Genomic DNA, 17,445 nt, shown 5'->3' with positions numbered 1-17,445 from the left:
CTCTGCTAACTCAATGTAGCGTGCGAGGGACATTGTAGGAGAAAGAAAGGCAGGTTTAGCATCTAAGAGCACCCAAGTAAATCTAAAGACTGAAATGATCCATCCCAAAGGGAACCTAATCATTATTACTGGTCGAACACCATGCTATCCTGTGATAGAAAGAAGATCATTGATAAGTTACTCCGTCTCCTCACGCCAACCTACTGCTAGAGGAGGGTAAATATTCAAAGATTGTGTACCAAAATAACTCTCTTAGCATTTAGAAGAGGCTGTGGTAGCATCTGCAGTGAGAAAGAGTAAGCTTATGTGGTATTCCATTCCTACCTGCTAGGATGACATTAGGACCAAATATTTAAATACACCATCTCTGTTCCCAGGCTATGGAGCCAAAAATGGTGTGATCAAAGCAGATTCCTTGCTTCCACATGTGGGTTTTTTTGTTGTACTGGGACATCCTGCAGGGCTCGGACACACAGGACTCTTACCCAGGCAGAAGCCCAGTGGCTGAACAGGGAGATCCTCTGCACCTCATGAGCACTCTACCACGGTGAGGGGCCCATAACAACTTCTCTCTCTGCCCGGGGGCCCCAAACGAGTACCCCTCACCTCGCACTGAGAGGCAGCTGCCCGGGGGCAGGGATGATTGGCGAGAACTCGGAGCCCCTGCCGCCGGTGGGAGAACTCCGGCTACCCCCGCCCAGGGTGGGAGGCAGCGCCGAGGCCCACGGAGAGGGAGGGGAGCGTTGGGGGGGGAGTGGCCGTGCCGGGCCAGCCCCATAAATAGCCCTCTGCGGGGCGGCGGCGGGAGGAGCCCTCGGAGTCGTCGCCGCCGGAGTCGTCGCCGCCGCAGCCGCCGCCGCCGCCGCCGCCGCTGCCGCCGCCGCCGTCGCCGCTCCGGCAGCGGGCACAGTCAGCACCGCGGACAGCGCCCCCACTGAGCCCCTCCGCACCCCCACCATGACGGCGGAGACGCACCTGCAGGGCGTGGAGATCTCGGCCGCCCAGTTCTTCGAGATCTGGCACCACTACGACTCCGACGGTGACTCCTTTCCCCTTCCCGGGTTGGCGGGGGGCGGCCGGCGGGGGGTGTGCGAGGGGGAGGCTGGGGGTCCCACCACTCCCTGGCCGCCATCCCGCAGCTGGCACGACCGCACGGCTGGGGTTGAGGTCGGGCGAGGAGTGCGGGAGCAGCTCCGCAGGGAGAACGCGGGCTAGAGACATCCCTGGCAGCGCTGAAGAGCGGAGAGAGTTTGGAGGGAGCGGTAACCACAAGCGTAACTCTTTTTGTTGTAGGCAATGGGTACATGGATGGGAAGGAGCTACAAAACTTCATCCAGGAGCTGCAGCAGGCACGGAAGAAGGCAGGCTTGGTAGGTTAACCTTTTGCCCCACTTTTTCCATCCCCTCTGGGAAAGAAGAGTTTTCTTGAGCAAACCCCAGTGCCTTTGTTCCTTCTGTTCCTTGTTGCTTTCACACAGTTCATCCAGTAGCCTCACGAGGCAGAGAAGTAGATGGGTTAGAAATAAGCAGGTTTTAAATGAAACATGCCCTCTGATTTGGAAGGGTGATGTCAGGGGTGTCCATTCAGCTGGAGAGCAGGTCTTGTTCATATCTCACCAGTCTGTGAGCTGGTACTTCTCAAAGGGCTTAACAAGAAAAGTCGGAAATGCATGGACATTATCCTTTTGTCATGGGTGGACTTTGTCCTGTTGCAACCTGATCCAGATATGCACTGATACTTAAAAAAATAAATAAATTTATTTTAAAAAGAGAGAGAAAATAGAAAAGAAAGCCCAACTCTTCAAGTTAGTTGGGCTCTTTTAATATCATGCTTAATGGACAGTATGGGCTGAAATGCATTCCTGCCCCTTGGTGGTCAGTAAATAGATCTGCAGATGACTGCTAAACACTTTTTGCCCTTTGCCAATGTTGCACACCAGGAATATGAGTACCAAATCCTGGTAGTTCAGATTGCTAGCAGAGACATCAATTTTTTGACGCTGTTGTCAAATACCGGCTATTAATTTTTTAATTACAAATTTCCTCCAAATTATTCCCACTTGGGGAAAAAAAAAAAAAAAAAAGGAGAGAGAGAGTGTGGAGAGAAGGAGAGAGGGAGAAAGAGAGAGGAACGGGTTCCATGAAAAGATCTGAATTTAAATAGCAGTGAATGTTTTTAACAAATAAATTATGGGTCATCAGTTTCTAAAACAGGCTACTTAGCACCATGTTCAAATATACAACATTACCAAGTCTACTCAAGTCAATCTATGCTAAAACACTTCCAAAGTAACAGAAAGGAAAAAAAAAAATAGCCAATTAGCATGTGTGCTTTGTGGAAATAAGCTATTACTTAACATTAAAAACAAAACAAAACAAACTCTGAACTGAGCAATAACCTTTCTATAACTTACTTTAATATTGCTGTAGATTTTAGAAGCAAATTAAAAAAAAGAAAAAAAAAACCAACAATCATACTCTTAAATTTTGAGGAAAATCTTCTTGTGGTTAGCTTCTTAGTAATTCTATGAGTGCAGACTTCACACACTTGAAAATCTGTCTCCCAGCAATGCCTCATTTTTAAGTCTTAGTATCAGTCAATTCTTATAGCAATTGCTGTAGACACTCATTTTCATGAGTGTTAATAAGAACAAACTAAAATTTCAAAAAGCCTCAAAAACCCATACAGAAAATTGGTTTTCAGAGGGAATAGGTGGTTTTGTTCTTTCTTTTTTTGCACAGAAAAAACTAAGTACAACTTCTGTGCCTGTCAGATATTATAACAGAAAATATCTCTTTTCTGTAGAGAAGTGAAGGAAACTCCTGTTTGTTAGAAAGAAGATACTAAAGCCTGTTTATATTTAGTATCAATGACATTGTCAGTAGAAGTGCTGACGATATTTAGGAATTTGAAAAATGAATTAGAAGCTTGAAGGAAAAACGCTAGTTACTTCAAAATCAGAATCTTTTCTCTCTCAGAAGGAGTGTGCATCTCTTAAAAATAGAGCTTGCTCAAAGTAACACAGAAGAACTTTGCAGAACTGTTCTTATCTGCTACACTTCATCATTCATTCTATTTTTTGAGTAACCTTTCCTTGTATCTCACATTCTGTTTTGAAAACATTCAGGAGCTTAATTAAGCTTTCTTTTGCCATTTCTCTGAATCAAGCCTGGTTTTAGGGTGTTCTTTTGAGAAGAGCAACTCACGGTAGCAACATCAAATTTGGTACATGGTTTATTGACTCTGCCTTTGGTAGATGTTACCTTGACCTCTGAATTTTTTTTTCTGGATTATGGATGTATGTCATTTTAGCTTTCAAATCTAAGCTGATTCTTGGATTTGAAGGTTCATTTGCCAAACAAGCATCTCATTAGTTCAAGTCTTGTCTCGTGGGATGCTAATTCAGTAGCTTTAAATTTCTTTTCTTTTGCCAGAAGGGACACATTGAGAAACTAGTGTAAGTTATATGTCATTTCCTCATCTGTCCTTCCCTTAACACGCCAAAGCTTCTTTGTCATCATTAACTTTTGCATTTCAAGTCACTTTCCTGCTCACTATTTTTGAAATATTCAATTATGCATTCTTCATAGCTGGATTTTACATCAGTCATGCCGTATGCATTAAAGAATCACATTGATTCTGTCATTGAATAGGATGGTTTAAGATTTCTAAGTATTATTCCCAGCTACAGAGAGCTGTTCTAATTATGTTCTAATTCTAATCTTTTTATTAATCCACACAATAAGCCTGTACTACTTTCACAGTTGCTTTTCCTAAGATGGAGCAATAGCACGCAGCTTGGTTGCTGTTAGCCCCATTGCTGGAACTGCCAGTGCTCCAAAGGATAGACGTGTACTGGGTTTAAGGGCCTGGGCTTTTCTCTGGTCACACTATGTGTTTTCACTTCATGCATTGTGATAGATAGTGATTTGATCTGGCATACTTTCTGACATTATGAAAGATCTGACAGTTTTTTAAAGATAAAAACTGTATAAATGTATAGACAGAGCTTCCATTTGCTGTGCCCTACTTTTTATGCAATACGTTCTCTAAGTGTGCAAGTTACGAGAAGAACCTGTGGAGTGTAAATGAGTGACACAGAGGTCAGTAGAGTGGATCTTGGAAAGTTACTCCACATTTGTTAACTCACTTGCCCTGCATATACAGATGAGGACAGTATTTCTCAATATTCCAATATTAATTCCAATATTTAATAGATGTTTATCAATGCAGTCATGTAAGCGCTTCTGTAGTGCCATCTATCCTTACATTTCAAAAATCATCCCAAAACAGAGCTGTTTTTTCTACAACTCCTCTTGGTTGAGTAAGTGACTCTTAAGCTTTAGGAGGGGAGATGAAGGTGCGAAGTTTCTTAATTTCAAGCATTAAGCAACTACACTTGATTAAGTTTAAACAAGTTTTTTTGACTGAACATGTATTTGAATAACATGACTTGTCAGCTACCTCAGAAGCAGCTGAAGTGAGCACCAAGAAAAAGAAAAAAGACTCTTTCTGGACTATGTACTAGGATGAGCATCCTGTTTCATGTAGCTTCTAAGCAGCTATGTCTCCTTTAGTGGCTGACCACTGTTTGGCACTGTGGAGGTGATACTAGAAGAATTAGCAAAATATTTAACAAGGACTAATTAAAATTCAGGTGTCTAAATTCTCCATTCCAACTGCTAAACAAATCTGTGCCCACTTTGGGATCATTAGATGAGAGGTGACATTGAACTGCACTGTATTAATAACTACATCTCTAATTAAAGCTGTGGCAAATTACTAACCTGCCATGGATGACTTTGACATAAATAGGATACTAGGCCACGATTGTATCATCTATAAAGAACTGACATTTAAGTTAGCATTTGAAGTTGAAATTTGGGACAAACTTCAGCAGACTTTGTACAGCTGATAGTTCCCATGTCTCCAGTGAGAAATTCACCTAGGTCCTGTATAATCAGAACTATTATAGCAACTAAAACTTTAATTTCTAATGACAGCTATATCTTCATCTAAAAGCATAGAATTTTCCATTATTTTAATATAGCTGTAGTCCTGATTCTTGCTGCGTGGTTTTACTGTCTTGGTCTGATAAGAAATACAAGGAAAAATAGAAGTTTAATCAGTAATGAAAGTTGATGGCAGCTCATAGCAAGGCAAAGCAAGTCCAGTTGAAGTGTCAAATCAGGTGTATAAATATTCATCCTGAGGCTGGCACCTTTGCTGTAACTTAGGCTGAAGATAGTATTTGAGTACAAATGTATAGTAAGAGAGATAATTTATACAAAAAACAATTATGCTGGCTTTGTTATGTCAGATTTACGGTGCTGCTCAAAGCGTCTCTCTCCCAAGCCTTCTCTCTCTAAATTACAGCAGTCACATTTGGATTCTGTTTTCGTGATAACTATATACTTGACAGTGAGGAATATGATATTATGGTTAGTTCTTTTAGAGCTAAAATAGCATCCATTGTTCAGGTAAAACCAGCTCACACATGAGGAAAGGCCATATTGGTATGCAGAGGTATTGTACTGAAATGTTTCTTATTTTGAAGGATTTTGCGCTGGCTTCAAGTTAGTCATTTAATAATGAAAACTGAGAAAACAGATTAAGAATTACCCATGAACTTCACTGTCATCCTCTTCAAACAGAAGAGCTGTTATGTCTATCTTCCAACACATCTGTCTTCTCAATTTCTTTATTCTGTAAACTGAAATAGGAGTTCTAAAAATTTAGAAACCAATCACTCACGTTGACTATAATATCACCCCTTAGGAAATACAACTTATCACAGTGATGTTACCTGTCCTAAAAAAATTACTCATTTTCACTTCAACTTGAGAAATCTAGCTATAATTAAGTGTGAATATTTAATCAAATGTAGTAAATTTATTGACAACTGATGGAATATTTAAGTACTTTTCATACATTTCTCTGCATCTGAAAAATATTGATTCTTTCATTATAACTTTACAGGACTTAACACCTGAAATGAAGGCATTCGTGGACCAGTATGGCAAGGCTACTGATGGAAAAATAGGAATTGTTGAGGTAAGATAGTTACCATAAAATAAATGACTAACACATTTACTTATAGAAAATACACTTAGCACAGAACAGTATGGGCATATTTGTAAATAGTTTGGATTTTTACTAAAACAGAAAATTTCCTTCTCTGAGAATCTTTAGTGTTTTTTTTCACTAATGATTTTTTACCTTACCCAAAAGCAAAATATTCCTTAGCCTTTGCCAGATATTTCACTACACTTCATTTAACTTTGCATACTTGATTCAGTATGAATAAGCATCAACACAATGCAGTTTTCCTGTAAAGCAGCTAAAAGCTCTATTTTAGAAATTTAAATTGTGAAATGTAAATATGATTTATCTCTGCATATGATTTTGAACTAACACTCCATCACCGCTCCTGTAGTAAGGTAACTTGCAAGTGAATGTAATTGGGCAGTCGCTATAGGTAGTCAATGCACATATATGGCAAAATATGGCAAAATAGGATGTTAATCGTGGCAAACTTAAGCAAAATTTTAAGAGTAGTTGTAATCCAGCCTTTTCTTTAACCAAACCTGAGGCAGAATATTTCCATTCCTTTCTACCACTTTCTAAAGAGGACAAAGGTGCAGTCAGCCAACCTTTTCTACACTTGCAGACTCTCAACAATTGTATAATTTAGATGACTTTCTGGGAAGTAGGGAACCATTGTATTTTCTCATGCTTTCATTGTTCAGTGCTGCAAATCATTGGGTTACAGCTTGAGAAACCACTATTTCAAGCCTAAATCTACAACTCATTTATGTCACGCTGAGTGCAGTAAAGACTGCAGTTTTATTATTAAATATGATTATTATTTTTTTCTGATAGTGTGAAATATGATCTAAGATAGCTAATTAAGAAACAGCTGAAAACAAGCCAGGTCTGCAAAATTTCTACAGTGACCAACCTTGGGTCAGTAGCTATTTTTAAAATAGAAGAGTGATTAGAGTCTGTAAAACTCAGTAGGATGTATCACTAGTGATATAATACATCATTTGAAGATATTTTTCCTCCTCAGTCATATGTTTGAATTGAAAATACTTATGTATATGAAAACCTAGCTATGACTAAATTATGGAAACACAGTTTCTTTCACTTGCGGCTGTAAGCAATTTTAAAATACGTCTTTTGACAATACTTAGCATTACAAATTATTTTTGTGCTAACAACTGCTTATTCATTTATTATTGAATAATCCCACTTAATTCAGTACTTTTGAATTGTGTAATAGCAAGCATTATGCAAGAAGAATAAGCAGACAGTGCCTGCAGTGACTGTTGTTCTTTACTTAGGGAAGATAAAGGAGAGTTTTGCCTTTCAAGTTCTATTTCTGATTGTACTATTGACTTAATGCGTAAAGGTGAGCAAATCCCACAGGGCCTAATACGGTAAGGTGCTTACCACCTCCAGTGAGCTGCCAAGCATACTCAGCATCCGCTGAAGCCACTGAATAATGACAGCACTCAGTCCAGTGACTGAAGGGACTCTCCCTTAATATAGCAGTTTCCTAACCCAAGATCTATATTTTATTTCACTGACATCAGCACGAAGCTTGATTTGGAAAGTGCTGATGGGACTCAGCCTAAGTTTTACAAGCAGTGTGATTTTAAAGTTGGTATTTGAACTTGATTCTCCTTCCTTATAAATAAGAATGCCCAGTAATTCCAGATTGCTCCCAATTTACATAATACAGTAAACACTTTTTTTTTCTGAAATAAAGAAGTATGAATGTTGTTTAAAAAAATTTTTATGTGAATGCATTTGGATTCCCAGCCATCAGACCGGATACCCCAGCAGCTGAAGGAAAATGTCTTTCACATAATGAGTTTTGTGGGCTGAGATAAAGAGGAGACCTGGGTGGCTTCATAGAGGAAGGAGTGGATTTTCAGTTTGGTGCTCAGATTAAATGTCAGCTTTGTCTTTGGAAGCACATTACACTTAGTCCTCTAGATCTTAGCCAGCATTCACAAGCTAAATGCAGAGCCAGACCTCTATACTTGCTTATCATTTTGTAAGAGCCCTTTCTTTCACTTTTTGTGTTCATTCAGGCTAATGCTTGGACTAAAATGTAGATGTGGAACATGGATTTTTGAGACTCAGGACAGTATTAATTCCACATTCACATCCTTTGACAATTGCTTCTGCCATAAAAATAACCACTGACTACTATAAACGATTTTTACTCCCATTCTCCATTATAGGATTTTGAGAAGAAAATTCACTGAATTATATAAAAGGAATCTTAATTGCCGACATTTATTTAAAGAATGATTTCTAGAAAATAGTTCTTATATTGTCTTAATAACTGAGAGTATTTTTTCCTGCTAGGTAGCGTACAAAGATCTACCTCAGTCTGCAGCTGAGTAGGGAGAGTTAAGTCGAGCCTGGGCTTTGATGTTGTCCTCTCTTACTCATGAAAGCAGCAGGGTGCACAGAAGCACTAAGTTGCTATTGCTGTTTGTGCCTCATACACAGTTTGGTACTGCTAGTAAGCTGTTCCTGATTCTTTGGAAAGGTCCCATTGTGATAAGCAATCTCTTCCCCAGACTGTGTTTTTTTTTTATCAATTCTTCCATTCAGTGTTTGCTGTTGAGCAGCACAGCTGATCTACTCCAAAAGTCAGAGCTTCCTCTCATGGGAGAAATAAGGAAAATTTTCCATAAACCGGTACTAAATTCCACACATTTAGCTGCTACACCTATATGAATGCATACTTATCCACACATTATTTGCTATTTATAATGGAGTAGATTTCAAAAGCCGCTGACAAAAACATATTGTTTAAGTTGATTAGGTTTTCAATTCAGCCATTTAGCAAAAACACTCAAAACACTGATGCTTGGCAGTCTGTAATCAGTAGCTCTGTTCTCTAAGAAGAGTACTTTGACTTGTGTTTTCAGTTGTACAAGCACTTGATGAATATGACTGACTTCTTGAGCAAATAATTTTAGAGAAACTATGTTGTGCCTATACAGTGACAGGGAGAGCTGAAGTCACCTACAGCACCATGGGAACCCCCCAAAAAGCCCGAGCAGTTGGGTGATAGCACTAAATAAGGCAATGGCAAAACAAGAAATCTGAGCACGTGAAATGAATGAAGCAAAAATGCGAATACAAATTTTAAGATGGAGATACAGGAAGTCTGCAGATGTCATTTTTCATAAATAATGCAGCTAAGATATCTTTCTTTCCCTGTTTTCTCTTCCTAGTAAGCACAGCTGGTCTATTCTTCAAGTTAAAAGTTTTCTCTAATCAAAAAATATTTCATACATTTTAAGAACAGAAAAAGAAATATTGGGCTTTTGTTAAAAACAAATCATGATTTTACTTTAAATTATATAGCATACTCTCCATCTTCTACATTTGTCACTTGTCAAAATTGAGTTATAGTAAATGAACATTTTCAAAAAATCAGTACAATAATGTCTGATTTTAAAAAAGCCTTTTGTAACACAGACATTGGAAAAAAACACCACCCCTGATTCTGTAGGGCTAAAAGTAGTTTTGATTTCCTTCTGATATTTATAGCTCTTCTTGAACATGTTTCTGTATCTGACAAATGACAGCTAGTTGCCATTTCCTTGCCCTACCAACCTTTATATACTCTTTTTTTTTTTGTTTTCCTGGTTTATTTTTCTGCTTTCCTTACATACATGTTCTTGCCTCTTCTTCCTCATATTCAGTATCTATTAGTGATTTTTCTTCCTCATTTTCTTAATTTTCATGGTCCTTCAAACTCATCCATTAAATATCTTTGTTTCATGCTTTCCCTTTCTCACTGATTGTGAGGTTTTTACCACAGATCCTGACTTTGAATAGGTCAATTTTTTCCTTTTTCCTTCAGTAAACTGCTGTTTCATTGCCTTACCTCAGTCCTCACTTCTGTTTGACTTGGATGAATATGGAAAAGCTGCAAGCCAGAAGCCTTTCAGAGGCATCATCCTGATGTTTGGGCTTATGGGATGAAGGTTCTTGTGAGGGTATACTAAGACAGTAGGACCATGCAGAATTTCACACGCTTTTAAAAGTGCCATACTCATTCAAAAGCTCATCTGGCCTAATGGAAAATCAGAACTTAATTTAATTTTTTAAAATCTGTCACAGCTTGCTCAGGTGTTGCCGACGGAGGAGAATTTCCTGTTGTTCTTTAGGTGCCAGCAGCTAAAGTCGAGTGAAGATTTCATGCAGGTACACTGTGAAATTTTTCCTTCTGTAAAGTCATCCGAGACCTGATTGCCATAAATTCATTATCAAATCATCTGATTGCAGACATGGAGAAAATATGACAGTGACCACAGTGGCTTCATTGATTCTGAGGAACTTAAGGTAAGCCGATACTAATGAGTGTGCACAAAATGAGATTCGAGATTGGATTATGGACACTGGATCTGTTTGTTCGTACTCATTGGTGCATATTTTTGCATTTCAGACACGACTGAAAGCAATATGATTAGATGGTGTTTTTATCACCAGTAAATCATTTAAAGTGCATCTCTAATCTGATAAATGTTTCTAAAAATGTGGTTTAACTCAGATGAATATTTGTCTCGAGCGACTTGAGATGGCTGATGCTCTCACTGAGAAGTAGGAAAGATTATTTCTGCCCTGGGAAACCAGACAGTCCTGTGTAAGACACACTGTTCTTCTCAGAGGCTGTTTAGGGTAGAGGCTGATTTTGTGATGTTGTTTGTTTTGTGTGTGTTTTTGTTTTCCTATGGGCATAATTACTATTAATCATTATCCTACTGGGCTGCTTGTGCTCTCTCAAGTATCATCAACTTGTTCAGTTTCCACTGCACTACTGTTAACACAGCTGGAATTGTCTTGCCCATGCTCAGCTAACTTGGTGGGAGGTATTTTTAAAATGCATAAAAAGGGCAGAATAATCATCTCAGTCTTAGAGAATTAACAAAACTTGAATGATTTACTCTTGTCATAAAACTAACATAAATTTGTAGGTGCTGAATCATGGTTGCAGGATCACAGAAAGGCTGAAGCTGGCAGGGTTCTCTGGGTCCATCTGGCCCACCCGTGCTCCAGCAGAGACACCCAGAGCAGGGGGCCCAGGCCCATGGCCAGGTGGCTTCTGAAGGTCTCCAGGGAGGATTACCCACAGCCTCTGGGCAACCTGTGCCAGTGCTCTAGCAATGCACAGCACAGAAGTTCTACCTGCTGCCCAGAGGGACCTCCTGTGCTCCAATTTGTGCCCATTGCCTCTTGTCCTCTTTGCACCCTTCCTTCACATATTTATAGACACTGATGAAATTCCCCTGTGTCTCCTCTTCTTCAGGCTGAATAATTTGAGCTCTCTCAGCCTTTCCCCATATACCCATATGCTGCCATATACAGCAGACTGAGTAGAAAGGAGCTTTTTTCCACCGTTCGGTTGCTGCAGATTATATTCAGAGAAGTCAAAACCATTCGTAGTAAGAGACTTAGCAGTGTCTATCCATCTAGTTTGGACTGTTTTTTTTCAATTTATTCCTTTTCCCTTCTTTGAATTTTGTACGTGTATGGCACTTACCAAGGAATCCTCCTCAATGTAGCCCGCAGACAGACAAGCCCATTCTTCTGCTGCCTGCTCACAGCACATTTATGTATCAGAAGTTGTCACAAGCAGGAGGAGGCCAAACATGCAGCTCTTGATTACTCTCCAGTTGTTAGACAGTTCTTTACAGACTGTTGCCAGCTGCTATAATTTAAAATAGACTTTAAAAAGGCAGGGCTAACTTAGGAATAGTTGAAGAACTAAGAAATTTTAACTGGACCCCTAATGGTCCTATCTCTCAAGTGCTATGAGATCTCAGAGAAACAAGTCTCTGGAAATAAGACATAAATGTGAAATTTTAATTTTAGGAATAATTGATATTTTTTGCCATGCCCAAACATTTTAAATATTTGCTGTGTGAGGAATACACCTCCTTAATTACTTTCAGCGAGCAATTTAGGTTGGAAATGAGCAAAACTTTCCATCAACAATTCTGGCAGTGGAATATGTTGTCTCAGGAGGAGTCAGACTCTCCATCACTGCATATTTGGAAAAGGTTTGGTAACAGCTCAGATCAGACAGTGACAAAGGAAAGTTTAAGTGTAAATTATCTTGTCACAAGACATTCTGATGGACAGGTTAGCCCTATTTTCCATGAGAGCACATAAGATTAAACATATTTCTGTAGTAATGTCCATTTACAAAGAGTACAGCTGGAATTTTGTAACAGTCTTGTAACAGAAATTTCAACCTCTGCATGAGTAGAATCGGTAGTATTTTTGTTAAGTAAAAATGGCTGTCATTCAAAATATCTGATTAGAAAGCCACAGGATGCTGCATCCAATTCTCATTTAAAAAAAAAAAAAAAAAAAAAAAATCTAGCAAAATTGGCCACACAGATTTAAAGTATGAGGCGAGAGGGAGTGACATAGGTTAACATGTTCACTTCTAGCATCAGTTACTGCCATAGGCAAGGAGGAAAATGATTAATCATTAATCTTTTCTGTAAAATTGTTCCTGTGTTGGCATCCAAGTTTTCCAAGGAGTCTCAAGGTTAATTGGTTTAATTTACTGATAGAACTGATTATGAAGAGGTATGTCAAGCCATTTCTTCCAAATTCTCATTACAACAAATGTCAGACAATGTACAGCGCTTTATGAAACTGTGTAGTATAGTTGAAATGATCATAAAGAAACTGTTACAGACATAACTGTTAATTGCTATGCCTTTTCTTACTTATTTTGAACTGCAACAATAAAAATTAAATTGGAAGTAGTATTTCCCAGTACTTTAATTTGAAGTTAGCAAGTCAAGCATTTTATACCATAGATAAAAATTCACCTGTTACACTCTCTTTATTTCAACAGAGTTTCTTGAAAGATTTATTACAGAAAGCAAATAAGCAGATTGAAGACTCAAAGCTAACAGAATATACAGAAATAATGGTAAGAATCTATAAAGGCATATTTTGTCAAGACTGTGTTTAGCTTCAGCTGCTAGAAGGTTCCAAATTACTTGGGCCCCACTAAGTCATAATTGGGACAAATGAGGCTGCTGTGTCATTGCAGCGCTGAGATGACATCAAGCACTGCAAGTACCCCAGTAGCTGTGTAGTTTTCAGAGCTGCTACAAAAAATGATCAGGAATTTTGAACCTTCATGGTGCTTATTAAACAGTAGATCCTGTCATAGTGTGGTGCAAAGAATGTTCCCCTGTTTTACTTCCCCATTCCGTTAGGGGTAAAATCAAAGTTAGGGATAAAATCAAAGACTTCAGAGTTCAAAGGAGAAAAACTCTGCTTGTCATAATTACATTATCATACTTTGATCAAATCAATTTGAGACTACTCTGTATATTTTCCCTGTTTGCAGTGTTTGTCTCTTGTCCTAAAAGCCATCAATGCATGATGAATTCTTAATAGATTTACAAGCACCACACTCTTCTCACTTCCTGTGTGTAATTATAAAAGAATAATATTCCTAATATGCACTATAACCAAACTGTCATTTCTCTGGCCTTAAATCAACTATTTCCTTCGAGCATTCCTTCTATCCACCACTACTGTTCTACATGGTATAGACCACTACTGGCATCTGAATGGAAATTTCAAGATGAAAAAGACTCAGAACTCTTGTTTTCATGAAATTTCTGACACTGTACTTTGGTTTTCCTACTTTGGTTTCATCCCAAAATATTTTTAGCCATCAAAAACATGCTAGGTTTTTGATGCAAGCACTTGAAGTGGCCTGAAGTCAGAATGGTTGATCAAAACTTGTTTCTTTCCTGACAGAAGTCTGCTGGTTTGTTGTACAAGCCATTTATCTAAATTTACATTTAGCAATTGTCACTGTTTATTCCCCAGTGAAGATAAAACACATATCCTATTCATTTAGTTTTGGACCTTCGTATTAAAGTGCCTCTGCAGAGAGACACATTGACAAAGAATTAAGAGCAATAAGGAAGAACTTTTAAAGCCAACACTTCCATAATCTCCCCAGAAACTCAGAACTAAGACTGATGGAAAACACACAGCATCTAGAACCTGCAGGCAGGCACAGTTACTAACAACCTGTTAAAACAATTGACTTTACAGCTCCCACTGCTTACCTCCTCTAAATATAACTCCTTCATGTGAAATGCACACAAAGCAGATGCTTTTACACAAGGAAGGGAGGTGTTAGAAGGAGCTAGGGTGTTATACAGAAACATTTATAGAATTGGTCTCTTTTCTGTTCTCCATTGCCATTCGCTGTATCTTAGAAAAATGAAAATGAGTCTTCCGTCATGGCATTTGAAAGGATGTTCACTTACCTTGATACCCAGCTCAACTTTTCCTCTTAGCTAAAAATTACATCTGGAATTACTGTGATTGAAAGTGATGGGATGAGTGTGGGTGGTGGTATTTGTTTTCAGTACAATGCCTAAAAATGCTTTGTACAGCTGCTTTTGTGTCTCTTATACAGCAAAGGCAAAATACTATTTGAAAGTAGAAAAACTGAACTATACAGACAGAAAAAATGGGAGAGGAAGTTCCATGCAGGGATAATATCTCCAGCTACTTCTAATAACAAATATATGCAGCACGAGCTCATCTTTTCAAGGGCTAAATGGAAAGCACTCTAAAGCAATATGATGATTAAGAGTGATTAGAAGTAGTATTTGCCTATTTTGTCAAATTTTATATATTTTTATTCCTACAATTTGATTAGAATTATTTGTAGACACTTGATTTCCCATTTTTATACTACCAATAAAATGTCTACTGCACCTCTTCAGTCTTTTATTGAAATATATCACAGAAAAAGAATGCAATCTTTACATATTTAAGCCCAGCAGCCAATTGAATGAAATGTCTATAATTTCCTAAGAAATTGAATGTCTGGAATTCTGTTGAACTTTACCTGACTATTGTTCCAGCTCTATGAAGGGAGAATAATGATGCTATTATTATATGACATGAAGTAAAAAGTAAAATGATATCATGTCAACATTTCTATCTTATAAATAATTTACGCACATTTCTTATATGGGACATTCATCACTCTAGGCAGGTTAAGACCTACCTTGGAGTAGGTTAATCAAAATTGTTCATCTGGTTTCTTATCAGGCTTTTGCAGTACAATTAATTACTATAAATTATTTCTTTCGCACATTAAAGACATGTATTACATGGTAAATGAGACAGTTAAAACCTGGGGCCATCACTTCAGTGTTAAACAAAGGCTAAATTTCATTAAGTTTGTTTTCCAAATAAGTGTTTTCTTTACTATGTTAATTAATTGCAATTAGTAATGTAAAAACATGTACTCTTTCAGCTCAGGATGTTTGATGCAAACAATGATGGAAAGTTGGAGCTTACTGAACTAGCCAGGTATGCCTCCTGTCTCCTTTCAGAACAAATGTTATATACTAATTACAGTAAATATGTTGACCTTTGTTTTTTATGTCCAAAGGCTACTCCCAGTACAGGAAAATTTTCTTATTAAATTTCAGGTAAGAATTCATTGTCTTATGGTTAAACTGTTAATATTACACATATTCAGTGTCATAAATGGATTTTTTTTTTCTTTTTGGTGTTTAGGGTGTCAAAATGTGTGCAAAAGAGTTCAATAAAGCCTTTGAGATGTATGATCAAGTAAGTCTTTAGAAAGCCTTTTTATTAATTGATTAGTTTAATGGCAATTGTTTTCAGAATTTGGGGAAAACCTCTGAAAAGAAGAATAAATGCTTGATGTTCTCTTTAATGCTATTTTTCAGGATGGCAATGGATATATAGATGAAAATGAACTTGATGCACTACTGAAGGATCTCTGTGAAAAGAACAAAAAGGTAATCCCAGAGGGCTTTTTTCCCCTTAGAGGTTACATTTAATTTGGATTTTAAGGACACTTTAATCCACCCAATTAAGATAAATATAGAACTTCTAAGTCATAATTCCTGAAGTCAAGGCAAAACTAAAAATCTTGGCAGAAGTCATAGCAGTGTAAAGCCTTAACTAAGGGAATTGTGATTACACAGCAACACTGTCAAAAGCTTGCTTATTAGGCATCAGCTAGCAGCGGTCTAACATATGCCTATAACATGGATCATGTAAATATACAACAACATTTTCAATGTGTTACTGTTAGAAAGGCTGAGAACAACATTATTTTTTTTTCCCCTCCTTATTTTCTGCTATTGGCAGCAAACTTGTTCATGCTGGTAACTAAACAGGATTATAAAGCATTATCTGTTCTTTAAATAGGAATTAGACATTAACAACCTTGCGACATACAAGAAAAGCATCATGGCCTTGTCTGATGGAGGAAAGCTTTACCGAGCAGAACTGGCTCTCATTCTTTGTGCTGAGGAAAATTAAAACTCTTCTCTCATGTCCACTTAACTAGTGATGTATTCTATCTACACGATAACTGTGCACTATAAGGGAGTAGGCTGTATTTTTAAACTGCATATAGAAAATTAACCAGGATGTGTGGCACATTCCTTTAAGTTTGTTTCGATAGTGTTTGTAATGTACAGTTTTTGTAACAATAAGATTGATAAAGAGAATGTCTATGTTTGGGCCAGTCTGTATATTCAAAAGAAACTAAAAAACATGTTGGGGTTGGATTTTTTTTTTGCCTTTTTTTTTTTTTTTTTTTTGCTTTCATGAACATGCCTGAAAAAAAATTACACCTGCTGATGTTGTTGTGGTTACCATATCCTTTGACACTTGCAATGTTTTTCCTTGCTGATCTACATAACAAAAAGTCTATAAATTTCTCTTCCACTTACAACTATATGTTTGGGTTTTTTGTTTGGGTTGTTGGGTTTTTATTTGTTTTTTTTGTTTGTTTTTTTGTTTTTTGTTTTTTTTTTGGTTGTTTTTTTTTTAATGTAAGATACAAATTCAGAAGAAATATGATTTAGGCTGGAAAAGGAAAATGAAGTAGGCATGTCTACACTCCAAAAGTACACTCCAAGAAATATTTCCAGTTGTCAAACCACCACTTACAGGTCTGTGCTCTCTGCAGTTGAAAAACTACTCTTCTCATTATGAACTCCAAGTATATAGAGGAAGCATTTATCTGTGATAGATCTCCACACAGTAGTTGTCAAAAATATGCTGTTCTCAATCTTGCTGTTTAACTTTACTGAATTTAAACATAGGCACTTCAGAAACAAATGCCTTTAAACTGTCTTGGAATCCTAATTAAATGACAGATAGCATAGTTAATACACAGATTAACATATGATATTATAAGTGTACCTTTCATGACTATTGCTGTGTCAGAGAATATGACAATCCATTTTCTAAACTATTTTCACATTTTGCAGGTTATATTATTCTAGTAAATTGCTGTTTTTACATCATATTCTGTGTAATCTATGATTAAATTTAATATCCTAAGACTATTGTTG

At 37.6% G+C, this 17,445-nt stretch overlaps 1 protein-coding gene across 1 annotated transcript; it reads left to right on the top strand.

Moving 5' to 3' along the window:
• Positions 1–957: 957 nt before the first annotated feature.
• Positions 958–16,402, top strand: CALB1 (calbindin 1; the record flags this gene model as incomplete). Its single annotated transcript, XM_079533271.1, has 11 exons — positions 958–1,039; positions 1,294–1,370; positions 5,981–6,055; positions 10,160–10,243; positions 10,325–10,381; positions 12,912–12,989; positions 15,360–15,415; positions 15,498–15,537; positions 15,626–15,679; positions 15,802–15,873; positions 16,289–16,402. The coding sequence occupies 11 exons, from the start codon at positions 958–960 to the stop codon at positions 16,400–16,402; spliced, it is 789 nt and encodes a 262-aa protein (XP_079389397.1).
• Between the last annotated feature and the right edge of the window lie 1,043 nt (positions 16,403–17,445).

This window comes from Tetrao urogallus (genome assembly GCF_951394365.1).
Source record: "Tetrao urogallus genome assembly, chromosome: 3".
In the NCBI taxonomy this organism is placed as follows: Eukaryota; Metazoa; Chordata; class Aves; order Galliformes; family Phasianidae; genus Tetrao; species Tetrao urogallus.
This window is presented reverse-complemented; position numbering and strand designations above follow the sequence as displayed.